This window comes from Gekko japonicus, unplaced genomic scaffold (assembly GCF_001447785.1).
Source record: "Gekko japonicus isolate JY-2015 unplaced genomic scaffold, Gekko_japonicus_V1.1 scaffold476, whole genome shotgun sequence".
NCBI classification, from domain to species: domain Eukaryota; kingdom Metazoa; phylum Chordata; class Lepidosauria; order Squamata; family Gekkonidae; genus Gekko; species Gekko japonicus.
Genome location: NW_015175984.1, coordinates 1,008,178 through 1,034,664, shown reverse-complemented (window position 1 = coordinate 1,034,664; position 26,487 = coordinate 1,008,178). Strand labels below are relative to the sequence as shown.

General features: G+C 44.8%; 1 protein-coding gene across 1 annotated transcript in view; it reads right to left on the bottom strand.

Annotated features, from left to right (window-relative positions):
- BRIP1 (BRCA1 interacting protein C-terminal helicase 1) overlaps positions 1-26,487 on the bottom strand; it is a 191,537-nt gene that overhangs the window by 4,087 nt on the left and 160,963 nt on the right. The window contains exons 17-19 of the mRNA XM_015426280.1: positions 17,822-17,934; positions 11,256-11,338; positions 3,869-4,174 (exon numbers count right to left, since the gene is read on the bottom strand). Of these exons, the coding sequence (XP_015281766.1) occupies positions 3,869-4,174; positions 11,256-11,338; positions 17,822-17,934 (502 nt within the window). The remainder of the gene's footprint in view (positions 1-3,868; positions 4,175-11,255; positions 11,339-17,821; positions 17,935-26,487) is intronic.

The window sequence follows — 26,487 nt, the reverse complement described above, 5'->3', positions numbered from 1 at the left end:
GTCCTGTCCTGTTTTAATGTCTCTACAAAAAGACATACAATCTTGCTTTCCCTCTCTTTGGAAATAAAAACTCTGTCCGCTACTGTGTCTATTATCACACCTAAGTGAATCAGCCTCTGTGTGGGTCGTAAATGACTTTTCTCTAGGTTCACTACGAACCCGTGTTTTTGTAGCGTACTCACTGTGATTTGAGACGCCTGTATGCACCCCTGCTGCGATGTCGCCTTGATAAGAATGGCGTCCAGGTAAGGAAATAACTCTATCCCCTTTAGTCTGAGAGCTGCTACGAGAGTGACCAGAACTTTGGTGAATACTCTTGGGGATGATTTGAGCCCGAATGGGAGAGTCCTGTACTGATAGTGGCGACCCGCATAAGTGAATCTCAGAAACTTCCAATGATCTATGTGACTCGGAACATGCAGATAAGCCTCAGAAAGGTCTATTGAAGCTAGAAAATCCCCTTCCTGAATGGCTGGTAGGATGGAACGCAAGGTTTCCATCCGGAATTTTCTGTCTCGAACATGCCTGTTCGGTTTCTTGAGGTCCAGAATGGCTCTGGTGTCCCCATTTCTCTTTGGGACCAAAAAGAATATTGAGTATACTCCCTGTCCTTTTTGCACCTGTGGGATCAACTCTATTGCCCCTATATCCAACAAATGTTGGACGGCTGTGATAATTTGAAGATGTTTGACCGTGTTCGTGTGTTTCGCATTTTATTTATTAGTCTGACTGGGGGGTTGGAAGAGAACGCCAGCCTGTAGCCGTTGTTCACTATGTCGAGAACCCATTGGTTTGTAATCGTCCTGTTCCACTGGGTGGAAAACTGCTGTAATCTTCCCCCAATCCCTTGAAAGGGACCGAAGCCACCTTGGCCTGGGATGATGAGTCAGCATACCAAAGCTGTAGCCAAGTATTCCTGCGGGCAGTAATGCTACATGCCATGGCCCTAGCTGACAACTGTAAGGCGTCCAATGATGCATCAGCAGAAAACGTTATAGTTAATGCAATTTTCTTTAGTTCGTCCTTGAACTCCTTAGGGATATTACTCCCAGCTGAAGCCAAGTTTTCTGCCCAGTCATATGCTGCCGTAGCAAATAAAGAAGCGGCGGTGGAATTTGCCGGCTGCTCCCATTCAGCCTTCATAATATTAAAAAAGGAAGCTGGAAGCCCTGGTTGCACCTTAGATAATTTAGGCATTAGATTGCTGGCACCCGATTGGAACTCAGAGCCTGGTTCCTCTACAACTTTAGGTTTGGATGAAAGATCCAGAGTTCTTAAGACCTTAGGTAGTAGTTTAGAATAACACTCCTGAGGGAATAGTCTGGACTGTACCAGTGGCATAACTTCCTCCTCTTCCTCGGATAATTCCCCTTCTTCCCTTTCAGAGGAAGAATCCGAGAACTGGGACACTAACTCCTTACGTCCCAGCTGGTGGCTGAATTTAACAGAGGAAAACTGATCTCTCTTGCGTTTGCGTCTGGGAGGAGAGCCAGAACTGGATAAAAAATCTTTGCAGTATTTTGACCTCTTAAGAGGTCTGTTTTAACTAATAAAGTCTTAGAGGGCCCTGCTCCCTGAAGGGTGTCTACCATATCCTTAAAACCCTTCCTCATTTCTGACCTAAACCAGGACATCAGTTCAGTCTTTTCTTGTTCCCTAGGATCCAAATCTGGATGAACTGTATCTTGACTGGCCAGGGAAACAGACAACCTGGGAAAACTGAGTTCACTTAGGGAACTATCTCTGTCTGGAGTAGCCTCCCTTTTAGCTTGATCAGCCATCTTGTACCAATCTGTGGAAGAAACGAAAGTGAAACTCTTCAGGTTGAGTTAAAATGGCTGCCATTTTAGCTCACCCAAATGAACAGCCTAATCCACATGTGTGAGGAGGCATGATTCTGAGGCTCAGGCTGATAACAATTTTTAGGCTCTCTCTGAGAAAGCCCCCCCCCTTTAACACTCCAAGCATGGTGTGTCAAAGGTGAGCCTGCAGCCTTCCTTTCCCCTCTGCCGAGGTTCCAAGTGACCAGTCTCCCGCTCGGTCTAAATCAGAGGCTCCAGGACTAGCAAAGCCCTAGCCCTGTGCCGTGGTGGTTTCAGTCCCCGAGGCGCCAAAACTGCTCGGGAAGGGTTTCCGGGACCCCTCGAACTCACCACCTCCCTCGGGAACGGTTGTTCCTTGTTCCTTTGTGCTGTGGCGATCTAACGCCTCAACGTGGATACGTCGTGCAGCCAGGCTCCTCCACATCCCCGGAGCAGCGAAGGGGGAGGCCCTCTGTCTGTAGGTCGCGTAAGGCCAGCGGACGAACGCCAAGGGCTTTTTCAGAGCTCCGCCGAAGCCGGGGACAACCCAGCTCAGGTTCACTCGGCCTTACTCCTTGCCACTGCGGCGGCTCTTCTTTCTTCTCTTTTTCTTCCTGTAAAACCTAGGCGCTCCAAATGAGCACTGCCGGAGCACGTCCTGCTGGTAAGCAGGGCCGGCAAGAACTGAGGAAGCTGCAGAGGATAAGCCCCGCCTCACAGGGATCAAAGATCGGAGCCGACCCTGCAGGAAGGGGCGGAGCTTATCCCAATTGTACAGACTGTCCCAGCATCCGAACCACTGGAGAACAACCTTTGTCGTTTTTCATTCACAGAATTATGGCAGCATAATTTGATGGACTTTCATTCCCCAAAGCTGTGCTCCGTTTTTTGTAGGTTATAACTTTTGAAGAAACTGGACTGACATGTAATAATACAACTGCCCATAGTAAGCTGACATCCCTTTGAAAAAATACTGCTACTGAGAAGTCATTAAAACATGGTTAACTCCATTCATTTCACTAAAGAACAAGAAGCTTGGTGTTTGCGCGCCCAGGTGCATCTAAACACACACACACACACACACAGAATTTCCTGTCTGGCAACAATTCCGCTCAGGACAGGCTTCTGGAGCCACCCGGGGGAGGGAAGGAGCATGAGAGGCTGCAGTGAGAAAGCATGGGGCTGACAGCCCTCGGATGTGAGCAGAAACTTTCCACAAGTAAGCTTGAGGAAACGCCTTTAAATCTTTTGTTTAATTTTCTTAATCTAAAAAACCCCAAACCCTTAAAATACCTCTCTGCTGCCTTTCCACCCAAATAGGGTCCCCAAGGTGGTGGACAGCAAACCATTAAAGCTGGGGTCCCCAACATGGTGCCCCTGGGCCCCACGGATGTCTTTCCTGGAGCCCACCAGGTGTTTTTGCAAAGTGGGGCCAGGTGGGACTTTTGCCCAGGAAGGGTTTTGATTGCCCACTGGAAATCTGACTGACCGTGCACATTTTTAAAAACACTGGCAACAGCTGCTGCCACATCACAAGGATCGTCACTGTGTGACGGAGGGTAAGCTGTGGGAGTCGTCGTGTGGCTGGCTCTGCCTCCTGCAGCAGCTGTTTTGTGGCAGCCATTCTGTGGCTGCTCCCACCAGGCTGCGTCAGAATTCCAAGGGATCAACAGGCTCAAAATGGTTGGAGACCCCTGCATTAAAGCGTTTCAACATTAAAACAATGTTTATGTATATAAAACCTTTAAAACAATTAAGTAAAACTTCTGAACACACATTAACACACAAAGAGGAAGGCGTGCTGCCATGAGTTAGTGAGGGAACGCCAAAGAAAACAAAGAAGTCTTCACCCACCGGCAGAAGACAACACAGAAAGGGACAGAAAAATCTCCCTGGGGATGGAGTCCCAAAGTTTGGGAGCCATGACTGAGAAGACCTTTTTTTAGGTTGCCGCCTGTATAGCCTTAGATGGCAGGGGCACCTGACATAGGGCTCTGGAGAGAATCAGAGTGGACGGGTAGGTGTGCTGGCCTCCAATCTGCCCCAAGTAGTTCTTTGGATCTTACTTTTGCGTGACTGGCTGGACATCGCTGGATTAATCATGTTGATGTCCACAACAGACAATGTTTCTGGAACCAAGTTCTGTGCTCCTCTTTCAACAGGAACATCAGGCGATAGATGCAGAGTGGCCTCCAAAAAGGAACTCGTTGACGGATCCGTCAAACTTGAAGGTGTGAACAGAGATTCAGCATTGCTGTGAAGTGAGGAATCAACACCCTTCTGGTTTTTTTTAGTAAACGTATCCAAAGAACCAAGCGCATGCTCAAAGTGTTCATGATGCTGGATTTGCTGACGAATCCATTTTGACAGTCCTTTGAAAAGATGCAGTTGGACATTAGCAGAAGAATTTGTCTGCATCATTACTATATAGCATGTATATGAGTCCTGTTATTGGAATGAACAAAATTTATTTTGTTTCTTGGACCAGGCTAACAAATTCAGGTCATCAGATTTGAATTCCTAGGACTACTACTGTGATAGCAATTAAGATTCTATAGGACAGTTCCTATGTAGGTCTACTTGGGAGTAGGTCCCATGTTATTCAGTGGTGCTACTCCTTGGGAAGGTAGAGCAAAGTCTGAGTTCAGTGGCACTTTTAAGACCAACAAAGTTTTATTCAAGGTTTAAGTTTTTGTGTGCATCTGAAGAAGTGTGCATGTACACGAAATAAAATCTTGAATAAAACTTGGCTGGTCTTCAAGGTGCCCCTGGACTCCAACTTCATCCTGCTGCTTCAGACCAACATGCCGACACCCCTCCCCCCCAATCTATCCTTGGGAAGGTGTTCTCCAAACTGCAGTCCATGAGATTCAATGAGTCTAGAAGCTACAACTCATGTGGTTGGAGCCAGAGTAAAAGTTCCACGATGCAAGGCACCTCTGTCAGTGCAACAGAACATTCCAGCCTCTTTACTCCCGCTGCACTCCAGCAATCTCCCCAAAATGCTGCTCCTGGGGGGCAGGGGCTACCCATGAATGGCATCAGAGACAAACTAAGGGTCTGCAGAAGGAAGACAGAATTGGTTGAAATTACTGTACCCCCTTCCGTTGGCAGAGCACTTAGCCTGGCTCCAACCCGATGTATCTTAGGAACTGGGACAAGCGCAACTGGCAACCCATGAGCTCAATTCAGCCCCAGGGACTTCCCATTTGGCTCCCAGCTCAGCAGGATTCCTTCCACTTTTCTGCATTCCCCCCCCCACACACTCTGAGCATCCCCCCCCCCAATGGCACACAGCTCTTCACATGATAGCCTCTTGTCTGGGGAGAAGCAGTGCAAAACCCTTCCCTTTATTTAAACACCACAGCCTCTCATTCCAAGCTCCCTGCTCCTTAGCCCCATTTCAAAGGAATGGACAGCTGCTCTCCCAGGGCTCTGCCAGTATGCAACTCAGCTGTTCACTCCTGCCCACAAATGGGAGTAAGCGCCTCAGGGCTCCGCCAAAGGCCTCAGTCCTGGTATAAATGGAGAGGGTGATGCTTCAAAGTCCTTTGGCTTTAGATTTACAAGAGATCCGAACAATACTGGCGGCTCTTCTGCAGCCCTTGCTCAGTTCAAAAGACGGCTCTGCTAAAGTTTAGTTGCCAAACTGGACTCAGGCACCAGAATTTCACTTTATCTATTGCATATACAATCTTGTGTATTTCCTGAGTGTTTCAGGGAATTTGATAAATTCACCATGAACCAGCAGAGGTGGTGTGCTCTAGTCTATGCAAGCTTAAGATGTAATAAAGATGTCAGTCTTTAAAGGTGCTGCAAGACTCTTATTTTGGGATAAAATGCTGATGAATTTACCTTTTTAAATAAAACAGCACATTTTCCTTGTATGCTTTTTTTTCAGAAAAATGGATGATTTAGATAAAACAGTGTAAACTCATATATGCTGATAAAGACTGATCTGATGGCTTAGTTAACACTTTTCAGGATTTGACATAATTAATCCATACATATTTATTGTACTCTCCAATATAAGAAGTCTTACTGCAGTGTGAAAAAAAAGTTTCTTTTTTAAGTAAGAATCAATACTGTGGGCATAAATGGCTTGCAAGAACTGTTGCCGTTTACCACTTCTAAAATTACCGTGCAAGATTCTAATTGTGAGTCCATTTATTCTCTTGTCTTATTACTTCCCTGCTTTCCTTGGGACCCGGCCAATGTAGCTCAAACGGTAGAATCTGAGCACCACCTACTGACAAGACAGGGGCAGTATTTGTTCTGCTGTCTCTCCCTGAGATCACTCAAAAACATGAAGAGAAAAGACTAAGCCTGCCACCCCCCCCTCCTTTTGCTTTCACAGCTCGATCTCAGAGCACCTTCTTCTAACATCCAATTAACAGGTAGACTAATAAATCAGCTATGATTATTAAATGCATGCTGAGAAGAGTATTTCCTATTAAAGGTAAAGGTTCCCTTGCTCGAAAGCCAGTCGAATCCGACTCTAGGGTTGCGGTGCTCATCTCCGTTTCAAAGCCGAAGAGCCAGTGCTGTCCGAAGACGTTTCCATGGTCATGTGGCCGGCATGACTAAACACCAAGGCGCGCGGAACGCTGTTACCTTCCCACCAAAGTGGTACCTATTTATCTACTTGCAATTTCTTGCTTTCGAACTGCTAGGTTGGCAGGAGCTGGAACTAGAGACGGGAGCTCACTCCATCATGCGGCAACTCGGGTCTCGAACTGCTGAACTACTGACCTTCCACAGCCTGCAGTTCAGCATCTTAACCACTTGAGCCACCGCAGCTCCATTTCCTATTAGCCACCTCCATATTAGAGCTGAGCTGAAGCCATTTACAAATTTCCGCAAACGTTTATTGCCAACACCATACATTACATGGCTTTCCAATTCTGTAATCCAGTGTGGCATCGGATTTTTAGCCATATGCAAAACTATTTTTAACTAAATACAAAGACATGATTAATCAACTATAAAGTCTTTAAAATCTGTAGATAGCTCTACTTTTTCATATATAAAAAGGCAATCTTAAATGTGGATTTTTAAAATTTGTATTTGGTCATAATCTTTACTAAAACTTCCAAAGTAAGTCCAGCAGCCATTCTAAATGAAATGAAATGAATCCAGTGTAATTACATTATTTATCAAGAGCAATATAAAGTTTCACTGCATTTTGCACCAATCTTGTGACTCCTGCTTTATGGTATGTATTATATTATGGTTTTAGCACAACATTCTCTAATTTTGTTCATAATTTCAATACAGTGTAATTGTTAGCTGCAACTATTGTACGTTTCTTACTGCATTCTTTTTAGCTGTAATCTATCTTGAGACTCAGTGAGAAATGAGGGTGATAAATTAAGTAAATAAACGAACTATTTCCATGGTATCCAAAAGCCCTGTCCCCATTTGACGATTCTTCAATACCCTCCACAAAAGTATACTGGCACTACCTCAAGGGGTATGCAATGGGATGGCAACTAAACCAAACCCAAACCACGTAAATCCTATTCTTGAACATCATTATTATGTCAAATCCGGAAACAGGGAAGGCTATTAATCCTTGGTATTCTTGAACATCGTTATTATGTCAAATCTGGAAACAGGGAAGGCTATTAATCCTTGGTATGCCAATGTCTTGTTGTTTGACACTTCTTTAAGTTTAAAGAGGCTGGGAGGAAGGAGAGAGGAACTGGCAAATAATGCAAGTGACAGACAGGCCTCCTGAGCTGTGAACACAATATATATCAATCTCAGTACCAAAGAAGGTTGTACTGAGAGGTTTCTGTGCACTGCATTCTGCCACTCATTTGCACTCTCTGGAAGGGCTTCCTGGATCCTATATAAGCACACACATGAAGCTGCCTTATACTGAATCTGATTATCGGTCCATCAAGGTCAATACAGTCTACTCAGACTGGTGGCAGCTCTCTAGGGTCTCAGGTAGAGGTCTTTCACCTGCTGCCCGGTTCTTTAACTGAAGATGTTGGGGACTGAACCTGGGACCCCCTCTGTATGCAAAGCAAAGACTTTACCACTGAGCCACGGCCCCTTCCAGCTGCTGCTGCTACTTCTATCCCTGATGAGTTATTTCTCTTTACAAGCTCTGTCAGTTGCTTTGCCTTCCAGTTGCAAAGCAGCACCTGATTTTCAACAGTGTGAGGTATCTATAGAAAACATATGCTACATAACACAAACTGAAGCTTTCACCTCTTACCAGGGAGGATCCCTTGGGTGAGGGGTACAGTCCCTGCCAATTTCATTCTGACTGATTGGTAGAAAACAACATTTACAGCTGGAAACACGTCGTGAATTATATTGGCTATAAAATGAGGATGTTTTCTCCCGTCTGCTTGAAATTTGGTAGGCAAGGTCCCATGAGTAAGGCTAAAGACCTTGTGAAATCAGTCCAATTACAGCTGAAAATGAGTTTCCACAGATAACAAATATAGAAGACAAATGAACTTGTGAAAGAACAAAAATAAAGAAAATGTGAAGTGCAAAGCAAATTGAAATGAATGGGAATCAAAATGTTTAACTTATGAAAAAACAAAAATAAAGAAAATGTGAATATAATGATAAAAGTGCAAAGCGAATTGAAATGAATGGGAATCAAAATGTTTCATGCCATAATTATGATATAGCCAAACCATATCACTCATATGATTGAATTTAGGAGGAAGATGCAGCAGCCAAAGGGAAAGAAACAGTATTTTAAATGCATGTTTATACAATCTAATTTGAGTTCAGTAGCACCTTAAAGACCACCAAATTTTCCAGGGTATAAGCTTTCATGAGTCAAGGCTCACTTAATCAGATAAACAGTCAAAGTGTCTCAGAAGAAATCAATACCCCGTTAAAAATGTTAGTTTATACCCACAGAGTTTAAGCTGGAGAACATTCAGCACAGTCCCTGTTCTATATACTGGCTAAGCTGCATACTGGCTACCTATACTAGGGAAAAACAAGCAAATGCAATATTAGGCATACAAGTCACCCTGATACCCATTTGGAATCTCTTTAGTAATTAATAAGACCAAGTTATTATGAATATTACAGAAGCAGTGCTTGTGTAATATGCATGTCTTCAAAGCTCTCCAGAGATTACTAATTCGTACTTAGCAATGGCCTGGTCTGAGGCAATCGTTTTGATACGATTTCAGCATCAGCTATCATAAGGATTTCATGAGGTCTGTATTTTATTTACCCACCATTGCATTTTAAACTACATGATTTTATATCTGTAGGAACAAAACCAACACTTAATGACATTCCCATTTGCTAGTAACATTTCATCCTGCACATTTTACTATTATAATCAGAGAGCACATACAGTAAAGTGCTGGTTAGCACCTTGCAATGTGGAGTAGACGGCCAACAGAACATGCTTAGCGTTTGCAAGCATTGTGGAGATTTCTACGGCCTGTTAAAAGAAAGAAGCTTTCAAAGGCCAGGACTGTAAAATGCAATATAAACAAACCAATAAATACCCTGGACATTATGGAGGATGCATGGCCAATGTTGAAACCATTAGCCCTGTATCTCCTACCATAAACCAGAATGGGTGATACAGTCATAATGCTCTGAATTTCCTTTAGAGTGGGAGTTGGTGAAATGGAGCAGGGAAATTGCATAACGTGATGTTATCTCAAGCATTCTGTGGTGCTGGACATTTTCAGAGAGATAGAGAAGAGAAGAGGAACACAGGGACGCTGTTTTCAGGAGTCAGCTTAATGTTTTACCCTTGGCAATTTTATTTGGAAGATTCCAGGGTATCCCCTTTGCCAATAGACTCTGCCCCTGTATAGGTCAAACTATTGAAACAGTGTACCACGTACTGTGTGAATGTTGTTATTATTCTGGTATCAGGCAACGTATTTTATCACCAATCTTGGGTAGTGTTTCAGACTTTCCTAGGCTGAATAAACTATTATTTCTTTTAAATAGCGCAGAGGAAAACATAGTTGAACTTGTGGCAAAGTTTTTACTGGCTGCTGCTTCTATATGTAGTAAAATTCTGTAAATGTTCAACGCAGGGTATCTTTTAACAGAAATTGTATTTTATGTAGAATCTGAATTTTATTTCCCAGATACTATGTTTTTATTTCTGTGAAATGCCAATAAAGGAATTGCTGTGTGTTTTCAGGAGTCACACAACCTATATATAACACATTGTTCCAGCCAGAGTTAGCAACAATTTGCTCTGAATCCAAGGGCCGTGTCACAGATAACAATTTCCCACATCAAAACAGACCGCTGTGCATTCATCACTTCTGCTTCAGGAATATATTTGTACCTACATAGAAATGATATCAACGTTACATGAGAAGAGATCCCAAATGACACACCTTAAGAGACAATGTATATCCAATATGAGACAGGCACCTACACAGGAAACAATGGGGAATTGGTGCATTTAACTAGAACTGGCATCCACAGCCATTTACACCTTGATCTTTTGCCACCATTGTTTAATTTAATAACTGCAAATAAATGTATGATTGACTATTCTGCCACACAGCTTCTTGCTGCTTTATATTTGTAGTTTTAATACCACCTTGGGCAGAAATGGAGACTTACAAATATGCCATGAAACCAACCTACCATACAGGGCTGTTGTGAGGATAAAAGGGAGCAGAAGAGAATGATGGAGAATGAGATAAGCTACTTTGGGTTCCCACTGGGGAGAATGAAGGGGCATAAATGAAGAAAATAAAAATAAAAATTGCTTGATTATTATTTGACAAATTGCTCAACTAAATAGCTGGGATGCGGGGAGCTTGCCATGCTGCAGAACTGAGAGGAAGGGCAAAGATTTTTGTGGGCTGGAAATAAAGCACGAAAAGACAGGTTGCTTACCTGTAACTGGTGATCTTCGAGTGGTCATCTGTGCATTCACACCCTTGGGATATACTGCGCCTGCGCTGACCTTCTCGGTACCGGTAGCTAGCAAAAGGGATTTTCGCGCCTCTCCCAGGTCACGCGCCGGCTCCACTGCGCATGACCAAGGAGGGGCACGCAGATCCCGCCAGTTCCTTCTGACCGCCGCCCAACAGCCTTCAAAGAAACAAGATGAAGGGCCGAGAGCAGAGGGGAAGGAGGGCGGGTGGTGTGAATGCACAGATGACCACTCGAAGATCACCAGTTCTAACCTACCATACAGGGCTGTTGTGAGGATAAAAGGGAGCAGAAGAGAATGATGGAGAATGAGGTAAGCTACTTTGGGTTCCCACTGGGGAGAATGAAGGGACATAAATGAAGAAAATAAAAATAAAAATTGCTTTATTATTATTTGACAAATTGCTCAACTAAATAGCTGGGATGCGGGGAGCTTGCTATGCTGCAGAACTGAGAGGAAGGGCAAAGATTTTTGTGGGCTGGAAATAAAGCACCTAACACCTGTTCCTTAGCAGGATGGCTATAGCGCTGATTTTATCTTACCGGCTATGTATTTATTGGGGTTCCGTCTGAAGCGGTCATCAACTAAAATCAGGGCGCCCCAGTCACTCCTGTGTCGAATGCACCTAAAACAGAAGAAACGAGAAAAGAGCAAATGCGATCATCTTCTTTACTACCTTAAAACGGTTTTGAAAGGGGTGAAGGAGAGAAAGGAAAAGGAAGACCAAACTCAAAACAGAACTCGCCCCTCCCCCAGTGTCAAGTCAAAGCCTATAAACAATTTGCTTCCCAGCACAATTGTTGTGAGGCTACTGCAAGGCCAAAAGCAAAGACATGGGGGCCGAAACAGGCACTACACCGGTAGATGCATGGATGGACTTTCCTGGCCAAGAGTGTCTCGATTCAGAGTTAGCCACGGTGCAGTATAAGCCTTCTCCCTGTGTAATTTTATTTGACGAAACTGACCACGAAAGGGAAGAAACTCACTTTGCTAGAGTTTATGAGTGGTTAGAGCAGGGCCCCCCCCCAGCATAGTGCCCCCGTGGACACCACCACGGTTCCCGCTGACACCTTTCCTCACGCCCACCAAGTGTCTTTAGAAAGTGGGTGGGGCCAGGTGGGGCTTCTGCCCAGCAAGGCTTCTGATTGGCCACTGGAGATATGATTGGATGTCCAGATTTTTTTAAAAAAAGTTACTTCAGCAGAAACTGCCACCACAGCACAAGGATCTTCACTGTGTGACGGCAGATAAGTCTCAGAGCACCTTACAGTCTCCTTCTTTTCCTCTCCCCACGACAGACACCCTGTGAGGTAGGTGGGGCTGAGAGAGCTCTGAGAGAACAGCTCTGAGAGAACTGTGATTGGCCCAAGATCATCCAGCTGGCTGCATGTGGAGAAGTGGGGGATCAAACCCGGTTCTCCAGATTAGAGTTTGCTGTTCTTAACCAGATAACCACAGATACCACCCTGAGCTACTTGGAGAAAAGTCTGGGATGAAATTATAGTTGACTGATAATAGCAGACCATGAGTGGTAATGGTCAGTTTCAGATCTGTGAAACTGTGGAAGAATGGTTAAAATCCCTTCTCTTCCCACTGTGAATGGAGGGATCCATTCCCTGATCACCGAGTTCATGCCTGCTTTGAGCCTGTATTCCAGCACTAGCACATGCTGTGCTGCTGACCCTCAAGAGAGATGCATTCATGTTTCCTTACCTTAAAAACTTATAGCAAACGTGCCTTCACCTATGTGCTTGCTGAAGAGCAGGGATAATGCAGGAATAATCAGCACCAAAATAATTTTTTTTAAAAAGTATTACAACTCTGCCACTAAGCAGAAGCCACCAGGGATTTCTGTGGGTAGAGCCCCCCAATGCTCTTCCGTACTGGGGCTTGCGCAAAAGCATCTTCTAGATTATCCTCAGATCAGAAACTAGATTTTATACCATTTGCCTTAAAAAATGCACCAGTGGCTTTATTTTGAACCTTTCATCAATGGTGTGTGGGAGGGGGGAGGCAGGGAAAGCAAACCATTTTCCTTCCCCCTTTCGTTTTTCCACTGCTCTAGCAACTGTGTAGTTAAAATAAACGCATTAGGGCCACTGGAGACATATCTCACCCCTTTCAAGTAAAGCAACGCTGCCAGATTTCATGGCAGAGTTGTCACCTGGCCATGCGCAACATCTGGCCTATTCCTCCCTTACCCCAAAGGTGATCGCGTTTCATGGACTCGCATTACTCCATATACTGCAACAGCAACACTAAAATGCCACACCTGGGATTAAAACTCGCTTACTTCCATCTTCATAGGAGACTGTGGTCAGCTGATACTTCGAATGCAAAAGAAAACCTGTGACATACTCCGTACTTCACAAAAGAGGTCACTTTGTACCTGTAGCCCTGGACTAGAGCTGAATTTAACAGCCTGGCTACACCCCTGGTAGATTCTGATGACTGATTTCTTACAGAGAAGGCATTTTCTAGGTGCTACCTACCACTGGAGATCCACAGTACTCTGGGTCATGGGAAGGGTGCCAAGTCTGCCAAATGTATGGGCTGGATTCAGACGGATTTTTCTGCTAATGGATGGGGAAGTATAATTTACCACACTTACCCCTTCCTCCTGCAGATCCCCAATTAGCCCCTCAGGCCATTCTTGAGGGTGCCTTGTTTTCCCATGAGCAGCATTCCAGGGAAACCAATAGGCTGCAGAGGAAGAGGCAAGGCAGGGAAGTTTTGTTCCGCTTACTGAAGTGTTTTCCACTAGCGGAAAATTTAGTCTGGGTCCAATCCTGTAGCTCCCCTGCAATCCCAACTTGACAGAGCTTTCCTATAATTCGCTTAGGTGAGCCTTACAGCAGGAACCTATTAATGGAACCTATGGAGTGATAAAGCACTCTGGTGTTTGGATTTGAGCCCCAGACAACGCTGAGTGGCTGGAAGATGGGAAACAGCCATGAGAAACAGCAGCAGAAACACGCTAGTCCTCCTGATCCACAGTGTAGGGATCAGAGACCCGATTGCCCCAGTTTTCTCTCACCCATCAAAAGAGAGAAAGAACTCTGTTCCAATGGCCAGTTGCATTGGGGCTGCAGAAGGAAGCGAATGGATGCTCTTCCCGTGGTCCCCAGCCACAGGACAAGGGCTACTTGGAAGTTCCACCACCCTTCCCTTCCTCCAGCAGGACAAGATCCAGTCTAGTCCCAACTGGATTAAAACATCTGGCCTGATTTAATCAGACCTTGGAAACCAACCAGGACCAGTCCCGGTTAGCACTTGGATGGGATATCGCCAAGAAAGCCCAGGCTTGCTACACACCGGCAGGCAATGGCAAACCACCTCTGTGCATCTCTTGCCTTGAAAGCCCTAAGCCCCCCCTGGGCTTGGGGGCCAGAACCAGCCACCCAGGGCTCTTAGCTGGCTCGCAAGCAACTGGTGTGAGGGTGGGAACAGGAGGCTGCTCAGGGTGGGGGTGGAGGTGAGTGGAGCCACTCCGATTGTGGCTTCAGTATGGCGGAACAACCTCGCCTGCAGCAGTCAAGCAGAGCCCCTTTGCTTCGGTAGCAGCTTCACTGGTAAGTCAGAAGTCACCATGGAGCCACATTCATGCTGGCTCAGGGTTCTAAGGCGAGGCCGCATGCCTCTCTGATCCACCCGTAGCTCTGGGAATGCTGTGTCAGATGGCCGTGGGGATCGGCATTTGCATGTAAGAGGGTGTGTGTAGACAATCCTCTGCTCTGGCCTGCTAGAGGCTAGCACCGCCATATTCCCAAAAGCCTCATGCAGCGGCTGTGCTTTGGCCCATGGGGGGGGGGGATTCTTTGGCAGCTTCTTCCACATATCGGGGGCCTAGTCCTGCCACAGAGCACATAACTAGGCAGCCAGGCCTCCCTCCCCCATGGACCACCTGGTGGCCTTCAGCCGTAGGTGGCTGCCACCTCATGAGTGGGCGGTGCTGGCGATTTCCAGTTATACTGGTCACTGGGTAGCCCAGGACCTCTGCCACTACCATGGCATTTGTGCATGTGGTGCCCACTCCCCCCATCATATGATCTGGTGGCCTTTGGCCTGGGGCAGCTGATGCCACATCGGGGTGGTGCAGCTTGCTGACGATCTCTGGCTTGAGCCCCCCAACATTGCCCCACCATGGATCTCCCTGGTGGCCTTTGCTGGAGGTGGCTGCTGTCACACAAGTGTCTCCAGCTTATTGGGCTTCACTTGGCCTGGGTCCTGCCATACATGTGGTCTTGGGCCTGGGCCACTGCAGAGGGGTTAGTTCAACTTGTCTTCCCAGTCCCCTTCCATGGTGGCTCAGGGGCAGAGGGGAGCTCGCAACGCTCAGGATCTTCGCATTTTTACCCCGGAGCCCCAGCTCACAGCATTGGTGGCGGGAACGGGCTGGTTCTCCAGTCTGCCCATGTGGGTTTTCCTCTGCACCTCTCTCACCCCTTAGGGCCTTGCAGTGAGGACACACCACCTCGGAGCTTACCAGCTACTGCCCTTTATAAAGTTTGTATCTCCAGTACCTGGTTTTACGGCACACATGGCCCGGCCCGACAAAGTCACATTTATGTCAGATCTGGCCCTCGTAGCAAATGAGTTCGACACCTCTGCCCTAAGGGCATAAGTCAGTTGTGACTTGAGGGCACTTTCTACCACCACAAAAGATTCTCCTCTTTGCCCTGGCATTCTCCAGCTCATCTCCCCCCCTCTACTTTTCTCCTCCATTCCTTGTGGGTCTAGTCTTTTGTATTGTAACCCTATGACTTTATTTGGACAACACCAGTCACTGTAGGTAACAATAATAAATAGTTGTAATAGTTTTAAGTATTAATATATTATCTTCTTCTCTAGTCAAATAAAAATGGCCTTCTTCATAAGCTTGATAGAAATACTAAAGAGCAATGCGCATGGCCTGTCTTCCTCTTCCAGTAAAATGTTCTGCTAAGCCAACATATTGGTTTTCTAAAGCAACTTCAGGTTTTTTGTTTTGTTTTTAGACAGATCAGCTAAATATTCATATTATCTATAGAGGCAACTCCAGTCCCAGATATACAAAACTAGTTTTAAAAACACCAAGGCATTATTAAAGGTAAAGGTTTCCCTTGCTCGAAAGCCAGTCGAATCCAACTCTAGGGGGTGGTGCTCATCCCCATTTCCAAGCCGAAGAGCCAGTGCTGTCCGAAGACTTTTCCGTGGTCATGTGGCTGGCATGACTAAACACCGAGGTGCATGGAATGCTGTTACCTTCCCACTGAAGTGGTACCTATTTATCTACTTGCAATTTCTTGATTTCAAACTGCTAGGTTGGCAGGAGCTGGGTCCAGAGATGGGAGCTCACTCTGTCATGCAGCACCAGGGTCACAAACTGCTGAGCTACCAACATTCCGGTCTGCAGCTCAGTGTCTTAACCTCTGAGCCACAGCTCTACAATATAACAAAAGGATTTAGAAAAAAACTATTTACTGCGTATTTCATGGCTCAGATATTAGGACGCTGCAGGCGCAGAGCTTCAGAATCCTTGAAGTCTACTTTGCAAATTGCCTTGTTATCTGGTTCTGCCCCCAGCTTTGTGGTAGTGGCCATGTTGATTAATCACAGAACTGCCTGGTGCAATCTGGGACACAGGACACTGGTTTTTCAAATGAATTACATTATTAGTTCCAGGAGGCAAAATCATTTCCATCCGCACCTAGTTATGCTTGCTGTTCTTTTAACATGCTCTGTCCTCTTTTGTCCTCTTCCAGTTTGATTTGGATCAGTACTTTCAGAAGGAACCTATCCATCCACTCTGGTCATCTTCGGAGGCTCTGCTTCAGTTGCCCCCGCACCATCTGAGGGGGGACAAGTGGTGATCCAAGAAAGGGCACCAAAACTTTGGAACACCTTTTTTGTCTTATCCCCAGTAATGGTTATTGCTCCTCACCCCTGGTCCTGGTGTTTTTCACTAGGTGTTTTCATGAAATTATTGCTTTTAATTGTTCAATTTTTTTTTATGTTTGTCACCTTGGGGACCCCAATTGGGTAAAAAGGTGGCATAAGAACATTTAAAATAATAATAATAATTTTTGTTTTGCGGCATGCCAACAAGCCACACAGGGAAATATAGATTGTAAACTCTCCTCAGGGCAGGGATATATATTTTCTGCTCATGCTACTCTATGAAGTACCATGTACTGTATGCTATGTAAATACTTACAATTCTTTTCTTTCTCATGGGACCCTTTTATTGGGCATGGGAGTAGCCACCATGTCAAAGCAGATTAAGGATCTTCTGTAGGGACTACACTTCCTCTCCAGTTCAGTACAGCACCTGACACAATATTGTAGGGTTGACAGTCCAGTCAAATACCTTTTGATTGACCACTTTTGGTTTGACCAAGGTCCTATACTATCAATTATTCCACAAAGATGAGAATGCCACTGTGAAGATTAAAAAAATTAACTATGCTGTTAACTGCCAGGAAGGAGAGAGGTGACAGCTGCCAGTATAGCAAACCTTTGCCCGTTGGCTTCCCGTTATAACGGTAGGGACCTCCCAAAAGGAAGAGTTTGGCCTGCTGCCTAGTTAGCCTTTAACTACTGCCTTTTATTTTTAAACAGCTCTTGCAACTTTGTTTTATCTGTTTTGAATTTCTTTTACTGATATGAAACTGTAAGTGCTCCACAATAAAAGTCAAAGAGAAATATCTTCAGTGAGATATTCTTGTTTAGAGAAAGCTTAACTAACATTGCTAAATGTTTAGAATAATCTGTTACAATTTTGTGACGTTAATGTCGTTGCTTCACAATAAGCTAACATATCTGTTTATTTAAGCATCAAACCTGTTGATGGCTAAAGTATCTTTTCTGCTGTTCTAACAGAAATACTTACCCAATTATTTGACCAGTCAACTGACCATAGCCTTCTTTCCCCCTGATGGATGAACAACCAACCCTACATGATTGGCATTAAGATACGTATCAAGAAATATTAATTATGAGGACAGACAACACATTTTATATAAACAGAGAAATTCAAACTGATCACGGCTTTTGACCCAGTTTTAGAAGGATGGCAAGTAAATATCTGAATATAGCTTATAAATCAAGAAGATAAAAATGTACTCACCGGCCAAGGGCTTGGTTGAGAGCTCGGTAGGCCTGTATTTCATACCACTGGCTACCTGGCAAAAGGCCCCTCGCTTTTGAGTGCTGATCATTGTATTTCCTTTTCAGCTCAACCTGGGAAAATTAGGATACTCTGAATTGCTTGTACACATTCCCTGCCAATAAGATGAGCCAGGCCATGCTTATAATTCCAGGTGGGAAGCCTTAATATTCTACAGAACCAAAATTTTAAAAGGAGTGGCACCATAAAGATGAACGATATTTGTTCCACCAGCAGCTTTTCTGAGTCAGGGGTCACTTCATCAGATACATGAGCTGGGCTAACATTTCATGGTGCCATGCTTGTCTTGCTTTATTTATTGAGAGCTGCGATAAAAATCTCCCAAACTGAATGCATCAATCACTTTATCAAGTAGTCATTGTAAGAGAAGCTGCCAGATGTGAGAGGCCACTCCAACAAATAAAATTGAAATACTTTATAAAACAAACTAGTGTACATTTGCAGAAATTCAGCCATTCAACCGATCAAGGTAAGAATCTTATATTTCTGGAAGTGGTACTTATCTCAGTTCACCCATGCAAGCTGCCGTAAACCACACAGAGAATATGAAAAGCTCGTGCGTTTGCGACAAAGAAGCCTACTTGCACTCTATTTCAAGAAGTAGCATCCAAAACTGCTACTTATGGGTCTTGAATTGATCTGTTGGTATTCGACATGTTGATAAAATGTTTCTTGGATCTTTCCTTTTTTCCTTTTCCACCTGCTCACATTTCACACTGTTTTTCTCTTCCTCTCTGCCTGGGGGTTGAGCAGTGCCTTAACACTCAGTACACGGTGATCACTGGTTTGCCTAAAATATTTTATAGGCCTCCTCCTGGCCAAAGATGGATAACTATTTTGGTCAGCCGCACCCTGTCTCCACATTAGAGCTTGCAAGCGAGAAAATTCACTCGGGTCCCTACCTCACTATTCCTCCTTCTCTCCTCACAGCAAGCAGATAAATTCTCCAGCTGATAAGACTGCATTTCAGCTAACCTCATGAAGCCTATCTGAACACTGAAACATTAAACACTTGTTTTGCCCTCCCTCACTACACACGCGCACACACACACACACACACACACACACGGGGGGGGGGGGGGTGTTAGACATGGATCATACGACTACAGAGCAGACACTACTGGAATGGGCCAGTTATCAAACGGCATACGTTGCTGATACTGGAGACCAGGCCTCCTCAGGTCCATGACATCCTGAAACAATAAAACACTCTTGCTAATAAGATGCAAAAGTTATTTCCCCTCAATGTAGGCCCCCCTTCCCTGGGAGGTGGGGATAGAACAGCAACGCTCAATTGAAAGTTGGTTCCCCCCCCCCAATAAGAAATTCCCCTTACCGTCTTAAGGGTTTGTGTTTGTAAATACAGGGGTCGGAACATGGACTCTTAGCTGTTGTGTGAGCTGAGGATCAGCATTCTGAGTCCCATCCCCCCCACCCCCCAATAAATTTTACCTAGGCTGTAATGGAGACAGACGATGTACGAGGGCAGAGCCAGGTGCTCCAGTCAAGATCCACTATGGTCCATGTCACTGAGACATACACTCCTGGCCTACACACGTTAATTCTAGCATGCTTCTGTCCAAACTACATAACCATTAACTCACACACACACAAACACCCTGGGAGGTGACTGATTCAGGCCTAAGTGTACTTGCAATTTTTATTCAAGATGTGAGCTTTATCTGCAAGGTGTAGACTACTCGCTGCCCTTGAAGCAGCGAGTGGGTGTACCCAATGAGTACTCACCCTCCATTTGCCCTTCCCTGGGAGGTGAGGACACCAAAACTCAGCTGATAGCTGGTCCCCTCCCCCTCAAATTCTCCATTGCCTTACTGTGCAGAGGGGCAGAACCTCAGTTAGAGCTCAACCTTATACACCCACTGGGGAGTAAACAAGGACCTACTAAGTAACAGGAATTCATGCTTCCCCACTCTGAAGTCAGGAAAGATGCTGGGATCGGTGCTCCAAGCAAGGTGAGGAGGAGCAAGAGATTATTTAGGGAGTTAGTCCAGACCTGCTGTTCCGTTTCCCAAACCTGGGGTTTTATGAAAAGAAAGGCACAAAGCTATAAAAGGAAAGCTAATTTCACTGCTCTTTTGTTCTATATTAACCTTTTAAAACTGACAACTGAAAGGACACGCTTCAGGAGAGAAAACAGCAGACTTCTAACCACTTCTGACAGGTAACTTTCAAGTTGAATTTGGGCAAAAAATATTTTACTATTATTTTCTGTACTTATGCCCTTTAAAACAGTCTGTCAAATTTACGAATCTAAACTTTACAGCCAGAATATAAATTCGGTTTGATTTCACAGATCTAATATTTATTTTCGTCAGTCAAAACGTATTGGATCTGGCCCGAAGGCTTTTCCCCAGCAAGTTTTGGGATTTGCCGAGCACAGCTGATCCAGAGTAGATCCTGAGATCCTTGTGAGCAATCCGTTTAGAAAGTCTGATGTTTCCTGTTGATTATCAATACTGCGGTGTCGCAAATAAACACCCCAAACAGGTAATACACGATACAGGAATAAAAATCCATATTGTATTTCACTCTGACACTGATTGGCTGAGGTGCTGCACTGGCTCAAGGGTGGTTTGCCCTGCAGTCCTGAGGCTATGAGGGAAGGGAAAGTCGTCAGTTTGGTACGGATTAAAAGTCTGCACAGAGGACAAGGCCCTGAGGGAAGCTAAGGGGCAGGAGACCGGGAAGCCGAAGAGGGGGTGCAAAGCGGACAATGGAGTGAAGGAAGGGCAGAAGGAGAATTAGGTTTGGTGAAAAGGGCAGGGGAAATAGAAAGGAAGGGCACTGAAGAGAATCCACAGTGGTTAAGGGGCTGCATGCGAAGGGCGGGCAGGAGGAGTGCGAGGGACACTGGCAAAGAGTCAGGACAGCCAAGGGAACTGGGGCACAGTAATCTGAAGAGCTGTACCCTGAGGAAATACAGAATGGCAGAGACAGGAAGAGAAAAGCTGAAAGTAGGGTGGAGGCAGAACTGGAAAGCAGGAACGAGGCTATGCATGGCAGAAAGGAACTGGCAGGCAAGGGAGGGTTAAAATCACAGAGTTGGAAGGGATCTCCAGGGTCATCTAGTCCAACCACCTGTACAATGCACGAAATTCACAAAAAATCCTCCCCCCCCCACGGACCCCTGTTCCATGCCTAGATCCTGAGAGGGCAGCCATTGCACAGAAATTGAGGTCCCCAACTATGTATCTGAGATACAATCCACAAACCACTTACTCCAGACTAGGCTCCCAGTAACTTTAGCAAGTGCTGCACCCTTTACCCACGTTTTCATATACAAAGCTGAACTACGTGTGGTTTTCAGTTATTCAGACCCAACGTTAAGGCATTAACCCTAACACAACTGCTTAGGAGTAAACCCTGTCTGCTTCGATGAAACGGACTTCCAAGCAGAGTATTCAGGATCATGGCTTAAATTCTGGAACTTCCAAATGATTAGGGAGCAAACTGAAAGCCACCCACTGGATCAGGGGTCCCCAACGCAGTGCCTGTGGGTGCCCTAGGGCCCACCGGTACTTTTGCTGCTGCCTGCCAAGGGTTTTCGGAAAGTAGGCAGGTGGGTTTTTTGCTTAGCAGGGCTTCCGATGGGCTACTGGAGCTTTAACTGGCTGTGCAGAATTTTTTAAGCCACAGCTTAGGCAGCCCGTGGAGCTTCACTGTGTGACTGAAGGGCAGCCATTTTGTGACTAGCTCCGCCTCCTGCAGCAGCCATGATGTGTCAGAATTCCAAAGTCACCCAGAGGCTCAAAAAAGTTGGCGACCACTGCTCTGGATATATTTTGTGTCTATATGTGAAATGTCAATTTAAGGTTCCCATTGCTATGCTTAAACATATACCTTGTTGTAGTTTGTATCTTTTTTAAAAAATACATCACTGACCTTCAAGGCAAGCACAAGACATTTTGGAGTGTGAGGACCTCCAGGGTCCATATTACTATTCACCATGGGGTCACAAGTCCCCTGGGAAGTTTTTCTTTGCAAACCAAACTGAAATTTCAGTTGGTCTTGTACAGAAGAGCTGTCCAATGGGTGGTGATCTGCCCGAACCTCTTGGTGGCACACAAAACCCACTGGCTCACTTTATTTACGCGCAACAGTCTATTATGCACTTTACTTTTACACAATAGTTACAGAGTGTTCTCAAGACCATTTGCTGATTCCTAGCCTACACAAACTGTAAGATAAGAAGAATCCATTAGTGTTTAACAACAGCGCTAGAAAACAACCACTTTCTCCTGCTCTTAAAAAAGAAAAGAAAAAAGAAAAAACCCTGTGTTTGCTTGTTAAGGGTTAAGCATTCCTTGTAAATCACATAACAGGTAAAAGGTCAACACACGTCACTTTAATGCAATCAGAATCCATTTCACTGTATAAGTCTGCATTATCAGGCATCAAAGTGACACCCGATTCAACATGACATGGTGCATATGTGGAAAAGCCAGCGTCTCCTGCTAGCAAATATCCTAAATGTGCAGTAAACCACAGGCTAGAAGGGATTAGTTAAAATGTCAAAAGACAGCCCTTTACTTCTACCTGTTCATCTTTAAAAATATACTTCTAGCTATCAGGCGTGCTTTGCAGACAAAAGAGCTTCCGCGAGGAGCAGCAGAAGGCCTGTGGCAAGCCATGTCATCTTGTAGCTGTCAGAGAGATTAGGCTTTGATCTATCTGGGAGGTCACAGCCACATTCACATTAGCCGAAGTCTAACAACATTATACCTGCTAACCTCTGTTTCCTTCAGTGCTTAATGAGACAGATCTCCCCTGCAACCCAACGTCAACCAAGGATGCTCCCTCGCCACTATTCCACCCTAACCCTTCACCCAAGCTGAATTTCGAGGACAGTGTGACAGTCAAAAAAGAAAGAAAGAAAGGCTACAAATAAACTTTTTACTTTCTGCTACTTAATAAAAATATCACTGAATGATTTACGTGACAGCTGAATCCCATTTTGCTATGCTCCCCCCCCCCAAGCAGAAAGTAAATTATGCTTTTTGCAGAAGACGTTCAGCAATGCAAGGGAGCCAGTGAGGTAGGAATCCTTCTGGGAATAGAAGTAGGGTTGAAAGTGAATGCCCTAGGCTCTGTCACCTTGCGGCGGAAGATTATACCGAGCAGCATGTCCAAGATGACATGAACAGGTTTGTGAGGTGCCACAGAACCCAAAGAGAAGGGCTGTCTATGTTCAGCATCCAAACCTTGGATCAGGAGAATGACTCTGTGGAAAACCGTAAGAATATGTCTGTCTAAAGGCCAAATACATTCTGTAATGCTCCAGGAGAAGTGAAACATCGTCCACCGGTATACAGACACTGTCTTCAAAAGGTGCCACTCGAAGAAGGTCCGTGCAGTTGGCCACTCTCTTCTAGTCCATGTTTATGGAATTTACTGTCTGATTTCCAAGGAGACTTGGGGGGGTGTAGGTATCTGTCTCTCCCTACCAGTGCACTGCAACCACCCAGAAGGCATACCCCTGCATACCGTTCCTTTATGTGGGCCAGTCAGAGCAATCTTTGCCCATTTTGGAGCTTTTCCTGCTACAGGCTCCACTGAACAGGAAGTCAGGAAGGCTCTCTTTGCCGTAGTTCTGTGAGAGGTAGAATAGTTTAGAAGGGCTCTCGTAACTGAAGAAACAGCCACTGTGAGAGAGGTGAATGGTGGTTGTTACATGAAGGGAGCCACATCTGGATCTTGTCATTTTATGGGCATTTGTCATGTCTAAATGTGAGTTGATTTTATCCATGTTTCGTCTACCTTAACATTGCAACATGCCTTTACAGGAGAAAGGTGGGCTACAATTGCCCAAATAGACCAACGTTTTTTAGAATGAAGCTGAAACTGTATTTGGGCATATTCTATTTTTAGTCCATTTACGATCCCACTTCTGCCAGTCTCTAAATATACTCTCATTCTTTTTTTTCCTCCCAGAAGCGCTCTAGCACATTTCCTTGTAGAACATACTTTAAATTCTGTTTCTCTGAGAAGAGCCAACATGCACCGTCTTGAGTCCAAACACGAGATCTCCTTGGTCCTGCTCCGCTTGGGTGGCCTTGGCTAAGCGCTACCTTACTGCTTAACCCCAAGAAGATAAGAATTTGCATGAGAAATTATGAATGGCAACAATATTAGAAGGGCATAACAAACATTCAGAATCTGTGCTCAGCCTTCACGCTCACTGGGTGGCCTTACTTGCTTCACGGAGCTAAACATGAGAACAGCGCCGCACTTAAAAGCTTGGAAACCAGAAAGGGGAAAATCTAAAGATATCATGGCCTGCCCGTCCACAAAGCTGCCAAAAGAAGGCAATCACAAGTTCCACTTGTGGGCTCAGCCCCCCCCCAATCAAATTTCAGCAATGCAGAACTAGACCAAAGGTTTCCAAACCGGCACAATGCACATGGCCCTTGGAGAATTAAAGACACTATGTTGGATGGGAAGCCCGATGCAATTTTGAGCTGCATCAATACATGAGCAGGAAGTAAGGATGATGAGGACAATAGCATCACCCAATAAACAACCACTCTGAGGCTGCACTGGCTTGTGCAAACCAGGGGGCCAGGTACACGGAAGCAATATTAAATGGCTGATCTTGCAGATGCAAGAAGGATGCTTCTTACCTCACCCAGGAGCTGATTTTAAAAATTGTATGTATTTCTTTGCGTAGGAGAATGACGCAGGCATCCAATTTTAACACAGGCCTAAACCCCTGGCATCAAAGTTTGGGCAACACTGGACTACTTCTACATGCAGCTTCTGCATAAAGGATGCAATCCAAAAGGCACTCGAAGTTCCAAAAAGATTACGATACCCTCACATAAACAAAATGTAACATCGGCGTGGCACTGTTTTATTCTGGAGCGATAAAACCTTTTAAGAGCGAGAGTTCAGCCCATTAAATAAATATAAGGGCTAAACCTGTTAAAACGGACAAATTCGGGCCATTAAGAAAACTTTGCTTTAGTAAAAATAAACACACTGTCTACCAGACACTCATGCAAAATGGTTTTATCTTCTGCCAAAGCAGAAACCTTTTGACCCCAAAAAAACAGATTAAAGCAAAACTATGCTGGAAAAAGAAGAGTGTGCCCAAGAAACATTTTTCGTTCAGTATCCACGTATTATAAACACAATTATCAGGGAAACTTATCGCAATATATATTTTACTGACAAATTGCTGCTCTAGGCTTTGCATGATGTCTATTCAAAATACAGAAAAAAATTATTTAATCTGGCACATATTCACAATTTTGGTTTAATCTAACACAGTGCTACATCTTGCTAATGGGGGGGGAGAATATAAACTGGGCTTTAATTCAAGTATTTGAAAATTAAATAAACTGGTATTTTAGAACAGCTATAAGAGCAGCAAAACTGAAAAATACAAAACAGCACCAAAACACTGATTTAAAAGAACAATGTGGAAGATTGTCCTTTAAAAAACACCACATGGGTGTACGTGCATGATTTAAAACTGCTGTTAGCACCAAGGTCTGATCACCAAATAGCAATGTTCTTCAAACTGGTTCCTTGGAAGCTTATGAAAGACTCATCTACGCAAAGATCAATCAGGGTGGGAAAAGCGTCCCTGAAAGACAATCCACCAACTACTATGAATCCTCCCTTCCCTTGGCATGTTGAATATTTTCTAGGGTGCATTCTCAGTTCATGCTGGGCAATGGGTGGGCCCAGTAGCCCTACTTCATTTTATTTTTATTTATTACTTTATTTATATCCCGCCTTTCTCCCCAATGGGGAACCACATAGGCTTACATCCTTCTCCTCCATTGAACTCTCACAACAACCCTTTAAGGTAGGTTAAACTGCAAGTGTGTGAGTGACCCAAGATCGCCCAGTAAGCTTCTGTGGCGGAGTAGTGGTTTGAACCTGGGTCTCCCACATCCTAGACTGACACTTTAACTGCAACACCAAGCTGATTCTCAGCATGAATTGATGTGCTCGCTTCGGCAGCACATATACTAAAATTGGAACGATACAGAGAAGATTAGCATGGCCCCTGCGCAAGGAGCATGAATTGAATGTCTGTAATATCATAACACAGCCACCACTTCAGAGTACAGGTAAAGAATCTCCAAATAAATTCTTTATGAATTCTTTATGAATTTATTTTGCATCGTTTTTATCCAGCCCTTTCCCCAATGAGTTCAGGTAGTATACACAGTTCTTTGCTCCTAGGTAGGTTAGACAGAGAGAGAATGGCTGACCCAAGATCGCCTGGCAAGTTTCCTGGAAAATGGGAATTTTGACTGGGGGCCTAGACTAACATGCTAACGACTACATCACAAGGGCTCCCAAACTTTAGACGCTTGCTACTCCATGCAAATAGAAAACCAGTACACCAAGAAAAGAGGTTGAGATAAAACCTCTCAGGCTGCTGTGCTAGTTCTCTCACTCCAGGATGGTTTAAGAAGAGGGGTTGGGTTTTTATACCCCACATTTCTCTACCCTAAGGAGTCTCAAAGAGGCTGACAATCCCCTTCCCTGCCCCTCCCCACAACAGGCACCTTGTGAGGCAGATGGGGCTGAGCGTATTCTGAAACTGGCCCAAGGTCCCCCAGCAGGCT